The sequence below is a fragment of the Triturus cristatus genome, chromosome 11 (assembly GCF_964204655.1).
Source record: "Triturus cristatus chromosome 11, aTriCri1.1, whole genome shotgun sequence".
Taxonomy (NCBI): Eukaryota; Metazoa; Chordata; class Amphibia; order Caudata; family Salamandridae; genus Triturus; species Triturus cristatus.
In genome coordinates, this window is record NC_140594.1 from 314,756,944 (window position 1) to 314,771,184 (window position 14,241).

Here is a 14,241-nt window from a genome sequence, read left to right on the forward strand (position 1 = left end):
ACACGAGAAGTGGAACATGCATTGAACAAAAGAAAAGATAACCAGGTGGAAATTATATAATGATTGTGGAAAGTGTGTAATAAATAATGTGAGATTTATTTATTAAAACGGGTTAGGAATGAGTAAAAAAAATCTGTGAAGGGTAGAGAAATCGCGGTGAAAGTACGTCACCGGGAACTGGAGAGGTTCACCCTAGTCCGATACTGTTGTAACATTTGACTGCAGCTAAACAGTTAAACATTTAGGGCATCTGTACCTGTGGAAGTTTTAATTCGTGCTGACCAAAAATTAGCAGTGTTGACAAGTCGGCCCTTTCGATACCCCAACAATTGAAATGCACTATACCCCATGGTCTATGTGGCTTTTTACCTCAATAGCTCGGAGTCAACCTGGTTTATGTCCTGAAAGATCACGGAGGTGGAGCAGGGAGAATGGACAACAGAGCTGGTGCTGTCCCTTCCTTTTTTGTGTGAGCATGTTTGGGGTTTATTTTCTTTGTCTTGTTTTATGTATTGTTTTTTCGTTATTTCATTCCGTAGAGTCACAATTCCTTTTTTTTTTATTTTAGGTTTATCATTTGACCCCTGTGAGGTTTACTTGTTGTGAGTATTTTGTTTATTGTTTATTTTGTATTTTTTATTTCGTATTTCCTTTCAAATTTAATTTATCAATAGCCAAGACAGTGTATAATTTAGGAACCGACTGGCATTTCTCTCAGCATAGAACAATTCAAGTCCAGCAATTTTTTTTATTTCGGCCAAAAGGCCGTAAAAGAACATGCATAAATACATAAAAACAGAGAATGAAAATCTAGATAAAATTACATTATAACAAACGAATCAGATAAAATATTAATAAAACCGTTAAAATATACATCAGAAAAAGAAAAAGCAGACATCAGTTGAGCACCGTTTTCTGTCTTAACCTCCACATGGACATTAGATCCCTTGAAACAGCATAGGCAATATACTGCCTGGTGTCGCCACTGAGTATTCTGAACACAATCTTATCATTTCTCAAACCTAAGATGCGACACACTGGCAATATCCACTTCTTCCTATGCCAGAGGAAGGATAGGCAAAATAAAACTACATGTTCGGCCACTTCTTCCACTCCTGGACAAAATGGGCGAGTTCTATCTAAATCGATGTTTCAATGCTTCCATGTGGCAGTAAAGGCACATACTGGTAGAGTCCCTAGACGAATTTAATATACAAGGTCATACCATGGTGTGGCTCGACCTCATCCAAGAATGGCTCCAGGTGGTAGTCAACTTTGAACTCCATAAAAGAAGCAGTGAGGGAACCCACCCTAGAGGAACCTATAATATGTTGATCAGCGTAATGCCAAAAGGCAGTTTTCAATGCCTACTTCAATACTGATACAGCGTCTGCTGGTGTGGACCAAAGATTTCCCAGCCCAATCTGCCTCAGGCGGTCCCTAACCACCCTAAACCAGGGATGCTTACTGGCCCCCAACTGCCCCATTAACTCCTCCAAGGCCTTTCGGATGGAAATGAGCTCTGGAGCTGACCATAAATTCCGCCAGTACAATACAGGTCTCAAGGCCACTATATGATTGATATGCCTAATCCCATAGTATAACCGTAATGGGCACATTGTAGTGCTTTCTGGAAAGTTATTTAAGCCTCTCATGAGCCGATTTTCTACTGGCTCAAGAGACCCAGCGTCTGATGTGCCCCACAATTCAACTCCACACAAAGAGGCTCCCTAAGCCTGGCACTTACAGATCTCCAGGGCTGGGTGATATTTAGATGTGCGCTGGGCCCTCAAAATACCCCCACCGTATTGTTTGAGCTTGATTTTACACTTCTGGATATAAAATGACCAATCAAATTGATCAGAACGTGTCACCCCCAGATAGTCAAGCACTCAAAACCATTCCAGACATTCACCGTTGAAAGTAGGGGTCAGACGGGATGTTGTCAGGGATTAAATACCATGTATTTAGTCTTGCTGAGGATGATCTCCAGCCCTCGCTGCTTGCAGAAGGCTCCAAAGCAATCCAAGAGTTTCTGAATACCCATAGGTGATTTGGATAGAAAAGGGTATCATTCGCAAACAGACGTGGGACATTACCCTCACAAGTATCCAAATGTGATACTAAGTCGTTGTTAGAATTGGGAATCTCTAGTTGGCACAGGTATGCACTTGCGACAAGCAGGGACTCTCAATTCTAAGTCAGAGTAAGGGGATCACCCTTTCAAATAACCCCTGCTCACCCTTTAGGTAGTGTGGCGCAAGCAGTCAAGACTATTCTCAGGGCGTCATAGGTTAAGCATTTGTGAACACATACAGTAATACAATGACACACCACAAACGGACACCAGTCAAGGTTGTATCAAAAATAGTTCTCTTTATATAAGGCTTAGCACAAGACCAGAATAACGAATAAAATGACCACAGTATTATTTTAAAGTTCAATGTTCTTGTAAAAAGGCTTAAAATGCAAAATAGGCTTCTTTTAGTAAATTCGGCTTCTTTTCAGGCTCTGTACGGTTCGTACCTGGATGTGCGACTCGTAGGCGTTAAAAATAAGGAAAGTATGAGTCAAACAATCGTTGCGGACTCCGGGGTCCATGACGTGCACGCGGCGGTGCGAACAGAACAAGGTACCTTAAGTTTGTGGGGTCCGCGACGGACAGTGCGGGACAAGATGATGGGTCCGGGTCGTAGTTCGGCAGCGTATTCAGATGCTGGTCGGGTCGCGGCGTCGGGACGCGGCGTTGGTACGGGACCTTCAGGGATACGTGCGGATGGCCCAGATCAGCTTGCAGAGTCCGTGGCGTTCGGCGTTCGAGCCCTACCTTCAGTGCGGATAGGCGGCGACACTTCTCGGCGCCGTACAGCGTACGGGGAGGATCAGCGTGATGCGGCTTCTCGGCTCTGAGTACGGCACGGTACAGTACGTTAGCAGCGTACGGACCGTACCTGCGGGACAATGAAGCTTGGGTCCGGCGTACAGGGTTCGGCAGCCAGGGCTGTACGACTCGAATCGGCGGGGAAGGTTAGGTGCGATGCGGCCGGGAGGGATACGGTGCGTACTAACGCTTTTGGATCAGCGTAGACACGCGGTACCGGGCGGCAAAGACACGGCTTCGCGGCGGATGGGGTACGAGTCGTACTGGGGCCAAATCCAGCGGGAAACAAGCAAAAATTGTCCAGGCAACTCAATTTTGGAAGGCAGATGAGTCCAATGGTCCTGGGACTCAGTTCAGGGGGCACGCTCTTCTTCCAAGCCCTTGGAGATAGTTGAAAACAAAGTGCAAAGTCTCTCTTAGTCTTTTCCTCTCCTTTCTCAGCAAGGCACCAACTGCAGGCCAATCCTCCAGGTCAGGGAAAGTTACTCCTCCTTCAGCTTCTTCCAGGTCCTTCTGGTCAGGCAGAGTTTCTTCGTGGTTCAATCAGGATCTGATTTCTTAGGAGCAGGGCTCCTACATTTATACCAAGTTTCTTTTGTCTTTACAGGCCAGGGGGGCCTTTGCATAATCCCAGTCCAGTTCTTTTCAGTGAGGAGCACTTTGTTGTTGGGATTCTGGCTTCTTCTTTCAGCAGGCAGGGCAGAGACATCAGACGCTCCCCAGGGGGTGGAGCCAGCATTGTGGTGGCAGAGCACTGCCCTATTCAGAGTCAAGGTGCACTCCTCCCACCCATCCTGGTGTAATCTCTCTATTCACCACCTGGCAGCCCCAGCCTGTCTCCTGGAACCTCCCAGCCCTGTCACTCAAGCTACACACAAAGAAGATAGCCCTCCCCTCCAGAGGCGGACTGAAATGGTTAGGCACGCAAAGGCTAGCTTTCTAAAAGTAGCATTTGCAAACCCAGGATATTAAAATAACCTTTACTAAAAGATGTATTTTATTATTCTGAGTTCAGGCATACTAAACATGAATTTCTACCATGCTTCCTGAGCCTGCTAGGATTATAGAGTGTTATAATCTAGCAGCCCATTCTGGCCTATGGAGAGCAGGTAGCCTTACAATAGTGAAAAACGAAAATGGCTGTAATTCACTATTAGGACATGCCACACACCTCAGGGCATGTCCTACCTTATCCTTACAATGCACCCTGCCCTAGGGCCTACCTTAGGGGTGACTAATATGAAGGCAAGGGAAGGTTTAGGGACTGGCAAGTGGGGACACTTGCCCAGTCAGCATGACAGTACCAGACTGCATGCAGGTTCTGCAATGGCAGACCTTAGACACATTTTACCAGACTGCTTCTGTGGGTGGCACAACCAGTGCTGCAAGCCCACTAGCAGCATTTGGATATACAAGCCCTTGGCACCCCTGGTGCACTCTACTAGGGACTGATAGTAAACCAAATAAGTCAAACATGGAAGTCAATTCACATAATACATTTTACCATAGGGAGAGCATATGCACCTTAGCACTGATGAGCAGTGGTAAGGTGCCCAGAGTCATAAATCAGCCAACAGGTCAGGAAAAATACAGGAGGAAGGCAAAACGTTTAGGGATGACCCTGCAAAAAGGGCCAAGTCCAACAGTCGTTAATTTTTTTTTTGTTTAAATCTGTTTTTATTAATTTTAAAAGTTACATCTTCGTGAAAGACAACATACATCATATAAAGTCGACCATACATCGAACCATCCATCAATATCGGAGAGTTATTACAGTTGAGTAGAGATATATCGAGTATGCATAGTGATTACATTGTTGACTCAGCTACAAGCTGAACCTCGACAGACAGTTCATGTCAACTAGGATGACAGCCATCGTACATTATTGATGTGGTTCCATTGGCGCTTTGCGCAGAGTCCTTGCGGATCATTCAGTTTGGGCAAGTGCACAGATGTTATAGGTAAAAACAAACAATTAAAACTAGCAACAGCAGCATAGAACAACTTCCAGATGTGTGCAGATGTGTGTTCTTCACCCCGCCCCCCCTCCCCCCCATCCCCATCACCACAGCTCCCCACAGGTCATCTCCATCCACCGCCCACATCGTAGCTCACCTTAGGTGTCGTTTAGTGTGCGTGCGCTTACATGGCATTGCAGATGTTTGCTGACGGACTACCTGTCAATGACTATTGGGGCGCCTCCCCCGTTCCCTGGTCGTCCCTCAGGGTCGTCTCCCTCAGTGTGCAAAAGGGCCTGGAGTAGTCCCTCCCATTGCGTTTCTATAGGCGTCTTCCGTAGCCCCAACGTTTCCTCCCGCAGGATGGCAATTCCCTCTGCTTTGGCCCATGCTATGAGTGAGTACCTCCATGCCTGTATGTGTGGCGGGTCTTGCGCCTTCCATTTTTTAGTTAGAAGCTGCTTAGCTACCACCAAACCTAGGTCAAGGAAGCGAGAGGAGACTTTTGTGGCAGGGGTCCTGCGGAAGTGGTATAACAAGTAAACGGGCGATTCAAAGGGTATGTTGCGACCCGTACATGTATGTAGCGCCTCGCCGACAACCTGCCAATAGGTGTGTACCTTGTAACAGCTCCATAGCATGTGTACCAGTCCAACCCCCAACTCCGCGCAGCGAGGGCACACCGCATCTGTGCAATGAAAATATCTGTTTATCTTTTTGGGTGTGGACTATAAACAGTTGTATTTGCCGGAACCTCATGTTTCTGGGAATACGTGTTGGGCTCTTTAGTATCTTTTCGCATTCCCTGTCCTCCAGCTGCCACTCCAGGTCTGCTTCCCATTTGCGGTGAAGAGAGTCTAGACTTATCGCTGCGTGTGTACGAAGGGATGCCGCAAACCATCGAAACAAGTGTCTACCACGCCCCATAACATGAAGGTACTGTATGGTAAGGTGTTGGCTCGGTTCCTCTTACATGCCCCCCCATCTAGAAGTTAGTGTCGTGATCAGTCAGCGGTGTCTTAGGAATTGCCCCGGTGGCAGCCCCACTTCTTCGACCAGGGACTCGTATGGTATGAGCGTGCCATCCCGGTACAAGTCTCCCAGTGTCTGTATGCCAGCTTCGTGCCATTCCGTGAGTTCAAGAGATGAAAGTACCCCAGGCCCGCTAGGGGAGCCCTCTAGTGGTATGGCCGGTGCGTAGGGGACTTTCGCTTTAATGAGGTACAGACAACGACAATAGCACCTATAGGCCACCGCTAGGAGGAGTGGGGCCGGCATTGGGGCCATAGAGGCTGGGTGGAAAAGTTTGGTAGTATGATCCAGAGAGAGAGGAGGGGCTAAGGTCGCAGTATCTTCACGGCCTCTGTCCGCGAGCCAGCGGGCTATCCACTGCAATTGTGCAGCCAAATAGTAGTGTTCGAAACAAGGCGTAGCTAGGCCCTCTTGATCGGTGGGCAAGTATAACTTTGCTAACGCTATTCTGTGACGTGCATTGCCCCAGAGGAAGTCCCTAAGCAGTTTAGTGAGTGTGGTGAAGAAGGCTGCTGGGACATATAGAGGTAGGTTAGCAAAGTAGTACAGGAGTCGAGGAAGGATCACCATCTTGGATAGTGCCACCCTGCCAGTGACTGTTAGTGGGAGCATTTTCCAGAAGTTCACTTGTGACTTGATGGCTGTCACTGCTCGTCCCAGATTACCGTTGAAGAGGTCTGTCGGCTGACGATATATCTGAATTCCGAGATAGCGGAATGTATGCGCTTTCCACTGCACCCTCGTGCCCTCTAAAGTATAGCCTGGGTCCTGAGTGTCTCCCCCAAATGCCTAGAGGCAGGACTTGTTGGCATTTACCCGAAGTCCTGAGAGAGCGGCGCAGTCACGCAGTGTGTGTGCCAATTGGGCCGGTATATTTCCTACATCTCTCATGAATACTAGGAGGTCGTCCGCATACAGTGACACCTGGTGTGTCGCATCTCCTAGAGGTATTCCATCACCCAGCGTCGCTCGCAGAGCCGCTGCCAGGGGTTCGATTGCGGTGATACTAAGTCGTTCATATAAAGAAAAAAGAGGGTAGAGGCCAACACACACCCGTGCCTCACTCCCTAATTTATGGGAGTGGGGGCAGTTAGCTCACCCTGAGGTTCACAAATAAACTGGGGCATAGTTCTCTAAGTATAACTTGATAATGACTTTTAGAAGATAGGCAGACGCACAAATCTTAGCCAAAACCCTCCATAGGGATACTCTGGGTACTAGTTCGAATGCTGACCGAAGATCTGTGAAAATGACATAGTCGACCTTTCCTCAGAAACGCATACTTCCAGTACAATAATCATAGGTGAAGGACCTGATCTATTGTGCATAAACCTTCCCTAAAGCCGGTTTGCAATGGGGTCAAGACATCAACGTCTACCATTAAGCCACTCAACCTGTTCAAGGTGATACAACTGAACAATTTTTGGGCACTATCAATAAGACTGATTGGTCTATAATTGGCAGGAGATGATCTGAAGCCTTTCTTAAAAAATAGGATTATCTCCGCCCTGGCCCACGTTGGAGGTGTAGGAGCAGTGAACAATAGGGCATAAAAAACCAATACAAAATGAGGGCCCCGTATATCCTTTAACATCTTAAACAAGACGCCAGGCACTTTGTCCATGCCTGGAGCCTTGTTAGGTGTAATCATGTTCACGGCTTTAGAGATCTCTACAGCCGGTATATAAGTTATCTGCTGGTGTGCTAAATCAATGTGGGAGTCAGCAGTGGCCAAGCCGGGAGAGTTGCCACTATTCCTTATAGCTTCTTCACCAACAATTGCGGCTTGGGGTGGTACCTCAACTACAGTCAAATCCTGATCAATTTCTTTGGAGTGCAGGTTGGGCAATACCCGGGTTTCTTCCCCAGCATACAATTTCGAAAAATCCTCAACCCAAACGTTGGCCGCAATGTTATTTTCAAGTGGAGAAAAAGTTCCTGGATCACCCCCAGCTACTTCGTGGCAAAAGGTGCAGTGGTCTTTACTTGTAATAGCATTCAACATTAAAGGCCTTCTTCTACATTCCCACTCTCTTTTAACTTTAGGAATGGTCGCTTTATAAATCTTCCTAGTTGCCCAAATAGCATCTCTAGTCCCTGTTCTTGTAGACCCTAACAAAACTCGCCTAGCTTCTCTAAAAAACTTGGTATACCAAGAGGCTTCCTTGTTTCTAATTTTTGTACCTCGAGATTCTGTTGTAAGTAGGGTGCTAATGGAGGCAAACTTAGAATTATATGTTGCACATTTAATCTCCATAGAAACTGAGCTTTTTACTAAATGCCTTCTCGCCTGTGTCTACTACCAATCAAGAACTGGAGATGTTGGATTGTACAGATTTCTGGAAATACTTTATCTCTTTTTCTTAATATAAATCCGATCAATGACATAAAAGTTGTAAAAAACACATTACAGCTAACTATGCAAGAAAGAGATGCCCCCCTTAACTGCTTGTGTAGTACACTGTGCCTTGCTAGTTTAAGAACATGTGTTTGGCGGATCAGGGTTGAAGTGCATTGGGAAAACTACATCACTAGCAAAGTGAGAGGCCTAAATGTTGATAGTTCCTGTGCTGGATTAGCAAGGTTAGGGTCTGCAGTTTAGGACTGCGGTTTCTTGGTAGATCTGTGTGTTAATCTTCTGCTTTGGAATAAGGCAGGTGGGCTGCGGGCCAGTAGTTTTTTTAGAACTGATAAAATATGAGGACTGCAGATCAAGGGTAAGGTGCATTGGTGGAGGGCAGTGTTTAATAATAAGATTACATTGGTAGAGCTGCTAGTGAAGTTTAAATCCTGTGGTAGCTAGAACATCGCAGGTTGGAGTACCTATGTGAGACATGACCAGCGTGAGATGAGGTGACAAAGTGTTGTGCCCCATCAGGCTTGTTATGCTGTACAACATATACCAGGAACCTGCTCTGAAACCCGTTTCTTTCTTTCTTTATGGTGCTGTCGATCTCAGCCTCATCTTCCTGCGGCCCTCCCTTGAAGGCTTAGATTTCTTTGACCTGATGTGGATGGTGGGGATCTCAGACTTCGTGGTGAAGTATGCCACAGTGATCCTGAAGTGCCTGGTCCTCGCGCTGCCAAGGATCGTGCTGGAGGTGAAATCTAAGGTAGGCTCATGCTTGGGCAAGGGAGTAGCTACTGTTGGTGCAGCATGTGGCAAGTGAACCGAACTGAAAGCCCTGGAGGGGCCTTATGGAAACCTGACGATGCTGTATTTTACTTCCTGAACAGCAATCAAAGTGACCATTTTCCTAGCTTGCACCAGTGCCCATGGTATCCTTGCTGCGCTACTGGCCTGGGCGGAGGGTTTTGAGCTTAAACAATTGGAGTTTACAAGACTGGAGGCTGTGTTCTACACTTTTGACATTGAACCATCATTTGGTTTTTGCCATGTACTGTAATCGGAGATCAGGCTTAGGTCATAAGTGCCGCACCTCATCCTATGGCCACTTCAAACAAAGCACTATTATACATGGTTCTATACTCATAAGGAAAACAAATCGGTGAATGTTTGTTCCTGGTAATATTGGCTAATAACAAGGTATTCATGTGGGTTGCAGATGGAGATATTTGGTACACTCTAGTCATTTACAGGATTCAGATAGGTAGAATTGGAAATGATTTGTTACAGATATATTACAGAGTTAATGGGTTTAGCCTGGCCCGACCAGTTACGATATGAGAAGAGGCTGCACCCAGCTATTTAAAACCGCTCTTCGCAAAGATCAGGAAGAGAGGCAAGAATATATGCCCCTTCGAAGGACTCCTTTCCCTAACAGATACTGCAAGCCTTACCCTGTAACCCCCGCCATATATCTAATAGCTGCTGCAGTCAGAGTCACTTACAGCCCCATATGTCAAGAAGGGCCCTGACACAACTAAGGAAAGCCTATCTTCTCTTTCCTCACCATAGTATCTGGTGCTACCCTTCCCATTTCGGAGATGCCAACAATACAAATGTGCTGTCAGGAAAAAGCAACCTCTCCTCCATCTTGTACTCTGTTCCTAGCTGTGGGTTTGCAAATAGGAATCCGCAGGCCTTTATCACATGTGCACAGTACACTATCCTGTCTAGTATACAAGCATATGTACATTACATAGGATGTCACTTTCAGGATCCCTGGTTCATCATGAGCAGCAGAACATTATATGAATGAATGGGCCTGTAAGTGAGCATTCATGTCTCGCAGGTAAAAGACTGTGACTATATTTTACCAACCATGGTACACTGCAACCACTGCACTCCATGAATGAAACCAATACAAGGGATGGTAGTCTCCTTTCAATTTGACGGTGCACCTGGTGTGCCCCTCTGGTTTAGGGCTAGGTCCATAACCTATCATTGTCAAAAGACCAGACCTAGGTCAGTATGCGAACATAGGATTAGTATGTGGTGTGACCAAAATAAAAAATAAACCTGGATCCCGGGTATACCGTTCAGGTAGGCAGAGCAAGGTGCATGGCTGTGCATCATGCAGGGGACATTCCAGTCCCACCAAGCCGATTTAGTTCTTGTCTGTGGCTGTTAGTGTTTAGGGCCACACTTACTAGGAAAGGTTTGTTGGAAATGATGAAGGCAAGCATTATGTGGAGTTCGCTTCGTCAATACACAGTGCTGTCAAAGTGATTAGTCCTACGTCTAAGTGAAACCTTAGATGCCCCTGAAGAGCATTGGACATTGGAGCTCCACTGTCATTGGGTTCAAACCAGGTCATTTCTACCAATTGAAGCCGAGAAGCTAAGCAAGGGAAAGTTCTTGTAAATAGTTCAGGGGTCCCCCGCTTTACTCTATTGTGAAATATTTGAGTTCCTACAGCTTTTTTTAAAAAAAAGCACCTGTAATTACTCATGAGCAGCTTGGAGACCATGACATAGAGGCAGTTTTGAATTAAATGCCAGGTGAAGACCGGGGTCTGCAGATTACATTAAGTATCATAGTATAAAACACAAACATAGCACGCCTTTTTGCATCCACGGGCCTGTGGAACAGTGTGCCTATAAATTAAGACATGGGATTGGAGCAACAGCTGAAAGTGAAAATATTAAACTCTAGCTGAGTGGCATCTGAGAGGGAGTTGGCAGCCTGCCGTGGTGAAGGCCTCAAAGACCGACCAACCACAGATGTCAGAAAGGGAGAGAAGGAAGAATCTTGTTCACTTGTGATTTAGTGGCAGCCACATGAAGCAGAGAGAGAACTTTGAGATTAATTGTGATTTCTAAGAACAGCGAGTGACTGCTCCATCTGCAGAGGCTTAGCTAGGGTGCCATGGACCCTAATACAAGCACACAAAAAATGGACCTCTCGACCCATGATAAGGTACTGACTGAGCATAAATGGGCTGCAGCAAGCCCCTCATCCCTCTGCGATTCAGTGACATTGCACTTGCTGCACTATTGACCACTATCTGTATTGCTGCACTAACATTTTCTTTTTTGGTAGGCTATGGGTAGATGAACACACCAATTTTGAGCTTCTTAAGCTGCATATGTTCTCAGGACTAGTTGCCAGTAGGTCGGACAAGAACTACTGAGCACTCAGTTATGGTAAGCTGAAGCCCTGGATGGACTAGGATAGCTTTCCACAGACATTGGAGCTTGAAGATAATGTTGCTAACTGTGTAGTTGCTCTGAGCACTCATAGGGAAATCCCCAGGATTTTTTTTACTTTCGTGATAAATAGAGTGCATGTTCAAAGATGGTTGGAAGAGTAAATTAAATATACACGGCACATGATGCTGGCACATGAAATGGAAAATGTCCTGAAGTATTGTGGAGGTTTGGAGACTCAGCCTCAAGGACTAATTAAAAACTGAAACCAGATTAAAAAAGCAAGACTACTTATTAACTATGACATGGGTAGAAAACATGACCAAAGACAAGTCCCAGTCATTGCAGTTCAAATTTACACATTTTGAGTTTGGGTTGAGCAGCCACTTACAGCAGGTGAACGGCCACACCTGGTGGGAAGGATTAGCATCTGAATTCAAATGTGCAACTTTGGCTAAAAAGTGGCTTTGTGAAGAGCACTCCTGCAGCTGCACAGCCGCAGGGAATCCAAACATTTCATGAATTTTACATTTATTTTGATTTACTTCCTCCTTCCACTAATGTTGCCTTTTTGTATGAAAATGATGTCAAAGATCGGGTGACACAACTTCCTACGATAGCATCAACTATGCAAACTATTTCTCATTGTTGCTTATTTCCAAAACCAGAGAGCTCTGCGTGACCTTCTTTAATTTGTTTTTTTCAGGAAAGTGATATTTAAAGATTGTGAAGCTCTATGTAGGAAACATAACTAACCTAAGTAACTGTTTTTCCGTTTTAAGCCTGTTTTTCTGGGAGAATCTGGAAAGGTAAAAATTGGATATTGGGAAGATGTTCCTTTTTCCAAGCCTGTAATTTTCCGTGGATTGGATTCCATTGGGAAAGGGACATTGTGCTCCAGGTGGTTTGGGAGATGAGGCCAGGTGCTCAGAACAGGACGTAGACTCCTCTTTGGGGGTGAGCACGTGCTCCTCTGCGGAGCTCGGGCTGGTGACGCAGCCTGTCGGTGCGTTATTAACCCCCGCCTGGCGACGGTCCAGCACCCCTTTCAGTGCCCGTCCTTAGTTGAAGAGATTAATGGTCTGAGGGTCTAGGCCCAACCCACCTGCTCCGAGCAGTGCAGCCGTCTCCCGAAGACAGATTGCCGCTGAGGAGAAGGTCTGAAGCCTTTCACTGGATGTGTGAGCGGGACCCTGCGCCGCCATCAATCTCTGTCAGGGAAGGTGGGCACCGGGCGCGCGGGAGGGAACCGTCTCCTCATCTCTGCACGCGGCAGGCAGGCAAGCGCTGCACCTCTCTCTGCTGACTTTTCCTCATGTCGGAAGTTCCACTTCTTACTCCTTAAATTAATGCATTTATGTTTTTGGTTATTTTTTTACTAACTCTGCATGAATGACCGTACTGTTTAACAGGTCGAGGCAGCGCCATGGCTGCAGATATTGCAAAGTAATTCTAATCTGCTGGAGTGCATGCAAGTGGTGGTTAGTTTTCACTGGGACTGTGAAATGTTGCGCTGTGCAGACTTCCACCTCCCTTCCCTGTGCTTTTGGCTCTCGTATGCATGATTGCATAGCTCTCACTCCTTCAAACCTGCTTCAGCGATACCGTGTCCACCATGGGCAGTGAGCATCGACGGGACACCCAAAGGCTTGGAAAGCCACGAGGGTACCACAAGGGCATTCACTGACATTTTAAGGATTGAGGGCCCTTGCCCACACGTATTTTGGTGCCCCTTGTTCAGAACAGCTTTCGATTAATGATCCAATCCCAGCTCTTTCATGCCCTTTTTGACCGGGTCAGTGGCAGTGCACAAGCACTCTGGTCAAATTCAAAATGTGTTTGCATCCAATATTCAGGGATAGTGACTTGTGTTTTCAATATTGTAACACAGCAGCAGCTCACTAATATTACTGCAAATAACCTGATGTGACAGCCTCCTATTTCTCATATGTGAGTGAGGTCCTGTTTTGATCTAAATTGAACTTTTTTATGGATGTAGCATAAAACGTAAATACAATATTTTTCTGCAAAATGTCTGTAATAGATTCTCACACATCACCCACAATAAAAATACATTGAAGGGAAACGGTATTTATAACAATCTACTTGAGAAATATTCAAGGCAATCAGGACAAGACTCTACAGAACAGAGCTGACTCTATCAGGGGCACCCCTCGAAGTCTGCGGCCCTGGGCCAGAGCCCACTTTGCCCATGCCTTAAAACGTCCCAGAGGGCAGTGTCATACCGACATGGACTGTATATTTATGTTAAAGTGATAAACAGATTGAGCGAAATCAGCAAAAAAATCTATATTTTGTCCCTGTGAAGTATGAACTTAAAGCATTAAATGCAAGAAACCCCTGCTTCTGATTCTTGCAGAATGACACCGCCATGTCATTGTGGACCCATTCCTTAACAGAGCAGCCAACATCATCTCTGGGGCTCCTCAGGGCTCGACTTCGTCAACCTTGTGGTACTGCATTTACATTACATCACTATCCTTGTTGCTCACAAGGGCGGCTGCCATATATATGCAGATGACCGATCATAGCCCAGTTTCATTTGTGGATTCAGAAATGTTGCCTCTGTTTGAATGCTGGTAAAACAAATGCTGCTCAAGGGTCTTGTCAACACACAAGCATTTTATTTCCCCTGGCCAGACACACTTGGACCTCTGCCTCACCTGGAAGAAAAAGCCTCTAATGTTGGGTTGATCGTCGACAACAATCTATCCGTCAAGCCCCAGAAATGCTAGCATCAAGTCAGTCTTGCACCACCTATACCTGATATGGGGGGTCTGTCATTGTCAGAAAATT

The 14,241-nt window shown here is 46.0% G+C and overlaps 1 protein-coding gene across 2 annotated transcripts in view; it reads left to right on the forward strand.

Annotated features, from left to right (window-relative positions):
* RNFT2 (ring finger protein, transmembrane 2) overlaps window positions 1-14,241 on the forward strand; it is a 276,550-nt gene that overhangs the window by 147,917 nt on the left and 114,392 nt on the right. For both annotated transcript variants that reach the window (XM_085633800.1, XM_085633798.1), the window contains one exon: window positions 8,831-8,984. In XM_085633800.1, the coding sequence (XP_085489926.1) occupies window positions 8,831-8,984 (154 nt within the window). The remainder of the gene's footprint in view (window positions 1-8,830; window positions 8,985-14,241) is intronic.